This window comes from Vigna umbellata, chromosome 8, assembly GCF_029865625.1.
Source record: "Vigna umbellata cultivar VRB3 chromosome 8, Vumbellata_1.0, whole genome shotgun sequence".
Taxonomy (NCBI): domain Eukaryota; kingdom Viridiplantae; phylum Streptophyta; class Magnoliopsida; order Fabales; family Fabaceae; genus Vigna; species Vigna umbellata.
In genome coordinates, this window is record NC_142172.1 from 30,143,174 (window position 1) to 30,148,312 (window position 5,139).

At 32.7% G+C, this 5,139-nt stretch overlaps 1 protein-coding gene across 1 annotated transcript; it reads left to right on the forward strand.

Moving 5' to 3' along the window:
• The first annotated feature begins 448 nt into the window (after positions 1-448).
• Positions 449-4,845, forward strand: LOC124838355 (protein CUP-SHAPED COTYLEDON 3-like). Its single transcript, XM_047313945.2, has 3 exons — positions 449-845; positions 3,573-3,838; positions 4,050-4,845. Exons 1-3 carry the CDS (start codon positions 677-679, stop codon positions 4,479-4,481), a joined length of 867 nt encoding a protein of 288 aa, XP_047169901.1. The 5' UTR covers positions 449-676; the 3' UTR covers positions 4,482-4,845.
• The last annotated feature ends 294 nt before the right edge of the window (positions 4,846-5,139 follow it).

Genomic DNA, 5,139 nt, shown 5'->3' on the forward strand with positions numbered 1-5,139 from the left:
AGGTAATTAAAAGAAAAAGTAAGATATATACAAAAAGAAATTAAATGTGTTGGTTTATTTTCTTGATAGTACATAAAAACACGTTTTCTTCTTTCTTCTCGCGGAAGATATACAACGGGGGAAAAAATAAAAATTAAAAAAAATATAAAAGGTTAATAATGCAAACAAAAGGGGTATTTTGGAGGGTTTCTCTAATAATTTTACATGGTGTCTTTCTCCTTTCTTTTCTTTTTCCCGTATTTGTTGCAGAAAATTAATCAATCATTCCTCTTTTATTAGTTATTAGATGCTTTCTTGTAACTTTGGTATTTCTTGAAACTTCTTACTATATTTCTCACCAGTTACACAAGCATGTTCGTGCCTGAACAGTGTAGTAAAGAAATTTTATATGGCAAAGTCTCTTATCATCCTAACTATATATATATATACGCCATACCAACCTTTCTGCCATAATAATACCTTAATATTTCAAATGTCCAGAGGGAGTAACCTCTTGATTATATTCTTGATTTTTCACATTTCTATATCCACCTCTACCATATATATCCACAAACCTCTTTTCATCTAAACTTTCAAAAATATCTATATTAGATTTCACTCTTTCTTTCTCTCTCCGCCTTTTGCTCACTTTGCTCTGCCTTCATCATTCACTTCCCAAAACAACACTACCAAATTCATGGGTCTTAGAGACATTGGTGCTTCACTGCCCCCAGGGTTTCGCTTTTATCCCAGTGACGAGGAGTTGGTCCTTCATTACCTCTACAAAAAGGTCACAAATGAGGAAATTCTAAAGGGTACCCTCATGGAAATCGACTTGCATACATGCGAGCCATGGCAACTTCCAGGTATAAATCATATATATTTTAAATCATCCTTGCTTGATCTAGCTAATTTACACGATTCTTGAGAAATCTTGGTTTTGTTCTACATGCATGAAGTTATGTGATTGTATTAGTAGAATCATCACAATGTTTACTTCACATTCACTAACGAGTGCCTATAGTTTACCTTGCTTGCTCATGAACATGGTGTTTCTAGCTTCAGTTCTGACTAAAAAAAATCCGTTCAAGGCTTTCTTTTTTTTCTTGACAAATATGATCAAAACAATTCAAGAAATTAACATAGTTGTTAGAGGAACATGTCTAGAGTATATAGTAATAACAAAGTAGCAGATCTTTGCCTCGAGAAGAGGCAAAACTGAGAAGACAACAAAACTGAATGGATAAGAGTTTGAGGAGGGTGTGTTACAGTTATGTTATTCGAGTAATAGTTTATTCAGTTCTTCAATGATTAAGGCAGCGACAACTCGATCAATATTGTCTCTGTCAGTATATAAATAATCATTTCTGTTCTTTATAGTAATAAATATTCTATCACAACTTGATTTCTGTATTCAAATGCATCATCAACTTGTTTTTCAGAATTTTTAAAACTATTTTACATATTCATGGTTTCTTTGAACTGTATATACCCAAGGAGATGGGTGTGAAATCATCTTTTCTTGAAAAACATATGACTATGTGTGCCTTTATAATTGCTTTTGTCCTTTTGAAGTTTGTACATAGTTGTTTTTTGCTGTAAGCGCGTCGTCACAAGCACGTTCAATTTTTATATCGTAGATAAATCTATATGAAGATCATAACGAAGACTTTTGTCTGCCTGCTGTGCAGATTCTATATTCCTTTTTCTTTAATCCTATTTATTCCCTTACAAGCCATTTTCCATCATTGTCTATTTCCACGGTTAATTAATTCTTCCACAGTAGAATAAATAGTGTTTTTCATCACCCAGATAATTATTATTTTTGTCTTTTTTGTACTTTTTACACCAAGATAATGTACCCTTTTGAAGTACAAGTACAATTAATACTCTACCTCTTTTTTGTCCCTCGGTTATTTTGGAAAATCTGTTTTTAGTTTCAAAACAAATGTGATTTACATGCATGTCCCATATCTATACATGAGGGTCCTTCTCATGTGCAAATATCGTCTCTATTGCATGGTTAGTTACACCACCACCAGCAAAACCGTGGAGACCAAACATTGTTCGATGCTCTGCATGAATCCCTATAAATCACAGATGCACATGCACCACATATTATTTGTTTCATATTCAAATGTTTTGGCTTCTTGCTCATCATCAGGCCCTCGATTAGATAAATATAACTATACCAACATTCATTTAGTACTTCTTTGATGTTGTAATTAAAGCAAAATAAATCGACCATTTTTAAAACAAAAACAAATGCACTTACAGCTAGGGAAATCATATTATTTATCAATCGCATACTATATATTATACTATTCGTGTTTGGTTCTATATATTTAACCTACTGTTTGTTTGGTTTTCTCATCTTTCACCCGATCATGTGTTCCAAAGTTAAGTTTATCGAGAAATAAGAAAATATTACTAATTAAATCTCTGCTTACAGCCAATGCAACTAATTTTTTTTTCCAGCAAAGAATTATATATATATATATATATATGAAGAATTCATGCCCTCTACATGGACTGATTGATCTAATTCATGCTTGTATAATAATCATTTGAATTATACACACATATATAGATAATTAACGTTTGCAATATATATTCTCTAGAAAAATAATTGTTTACCTTCTAAAATCTCTCCATGTTTTTCATATAAAAAATAAATGATTATTTTTTTCATAATAAAACAAAGCCTCTGTATATTCGTTAAAATAATTCAATTATTTGTATCAATTATTTATTGCATTGATGTCATTTTTTTTTTTTTAATTCAGACAAAAAGGATAGATTCTAAACATTTTAAGGTTAGAGATTAACTAGTTTACGAAAGAGAAAACATGTTAAGTGTATAGATTTTCTAGTCTATGGGAGAGTAAAATATTTTTAGTGTATAGATTGACAAACTAATTGATTTAAGAATATTCGAAAACATTGAATTCGTATCTCTGATCATTTCACTTTTCTTGGCCATGATTATTTACTATTTAAGCGACTTTGTCTCTTGTCAAGATTCTTACGCATACTATTATACAATTTTAAAATAAAATAATTGGCATGATGAATATAAGTACATAATATAATGGTGACTGAATACACTAAAAGAAAGATTACAGCACCTTTTAGTTATAAAGGACTGGTGCTTGTTGTTTTTACGTAATCACATAGTCCACAAATTCATGTGAAGTAAAAAGAGGTAAAAAGAGGTAAAAAGAAGGTAAAAAGTAGTATGAGAAAGCTCACAGGGTACGCAATCACATATACAAGGTATAATTAAACAAATTAAAACTACGTGTTTAGGTAATGTTTATCTGATTGGATTGAAAATTGGAAATGGTATGTGATTTATGCTAGGTGACATGTGATGGTGATTAAACAGAAGACCTAATTATTATGGTGATAATACTAATAATTATATTTGTTGGAGAGAATTAATTAATTGTACATAATGATAGTACATATCTATCTATATATCTATAAACCTATGCATTTTGATGGAATTATATATACCTACCTTAGTCATGCTTTGTCCATTTGCTACCAAAAACTGACCCATCATGTGTTCATGCATGCGTGCTCTACAGAGGTGGCTAAGCTTAACGCAAACGAATGGTACTTCTTCAGCTTTCGTGACCGCAAATATGCAACCGGCTACCGAACGAATCGTGCAACGACATCTGGCTATTGGAAAGCCACGGGAAAGGATCGTACGGTTTTTGACCCCTCCACGCGTGAGGTTGTAGGGATGAGGAAGACTTTGGTGTTCTACAGGAACAGGGCCCCGAATGGCATCAAAACGGGTTGGATCATGCACGAGTTTCGCTTGGAGACGCCACATATGCCCCCTAAGGTTCGTTTTCGTTTTCACCTCTCAATTTTAATCAAGATTAGGGCATGGAAAGCTAATGATTGTATAGTTTATAGTTTTGAATTAAGATTTAACAAGTGTAGTGATGATAAGGGTTGTGATGGAATATGATAGAATAGAATATATTCGTTAATAGAAGGTTGTCTTTGGCGTGTGTTGTTGGTAATTAGGTGAAAAATGTTGTTGATTGCAGGAGGACTGGGTTTTGTGTAGAGTGTTTCACAAAGGAAAAGCAGACAACGTTAACAGTGCCAAACTCATGTATGAGAACACAGTTCCATCCCTAACTCTGGCTTCGTCATCTCCAACCAACCAAACCATTGGGTATAACCAACTTCCCCATTTCTCTTCCTCAATCACACCCCATCATAATCATTACCATCATCATCATCATCATCAAAATCAAACCCAAAACAACAACTCCTTCATGGGTGTCCTTCACTTTTCTAGGGAAACAAATGCAAACTCTAGCACCATCACTCAGATAAGTCCCAAATGTGATGATGGCTATGGCTTTCTATGGGACATGGAGATCGAAGAAAATAGCTTCCATGATGCCGTGGCCTCCAACACGGTCGACGGAATGAGATTCGAGGTTGATAATAATAGTGTGGTCTTGTTATGAAAAAGCAGAAAAAATAAAAAAAGTTAAATGTGTACATAATATATATATATATACCTATATATATTGTGGTTCATATATGCGTAAGTTACGGAAAATTGTTGGTGTGATGTGATAATGGTGTTTAGCTTTAGGGGGCAAGTCACGTGATTGGAGTGGGATCGGTTGTTCCATGGTTGGGCCACTATTCAAGTGCTATATACCAGTGTTGTTAATTAGTTTTTTTTTTTCGTATTAATATTATTATTTTTTGGGTGGGAAAGGTTATTTATATATACATTTAGCATTTGTAGATGAAGATAGTGATAGATACCTTAATATATGTACCATTTGTTAATTTATAATTCATATATATTATTACTGTTCACTCCATGATTATATAAATTGCTCTCTTTCTAAATTATTTAAACTAGGATGTTTGAAGTGGCAAATATTCTAGATACATATAATAATAATAATAATAACAGTAAAAAAAAGTGTAACGACACCAAGTTGATAACATATTATTTTATCAATCCTTATGTTTGAAAACCGAGACAACGTTCTCCATTTCTGTTGCAATGCCAAAAGGCTTGCTTTCTTAAGGGAGACGACGATAGATAAAAAGTGGAATAGAGTGGGAGGAAGATGTTCAAGTATTATGAACGAAGGGATTACAACA

What these genes read in the sequence shown, in the direction of transcription:
- LOC124838355 (XM_047313945.2), top strand. Translation starts at nt 677, where the DNA reads ATGGGTCTTAGAGACATTGGTGCTTCACTGCCCCCAGGGTTTCGCTTT. An exon ending in CGAGCCATGGCAACTTCCAG is followed by an intron (nt 846 to 3,572) that starts GTATAAATCATA and finishes CGTGCTCTACAG; the next exon opens with AGGTGGCTAAGCTTAACGCA. An exon ending in CGCCACATATGCCCCCTAAG is followed by an intron (nt 3,839 to 4,049) that starts GTTCGTTTTCGT and finishes TGTTGATTGCAG; the next exon opens with GAGGACTGGGTTTTGTGTAG.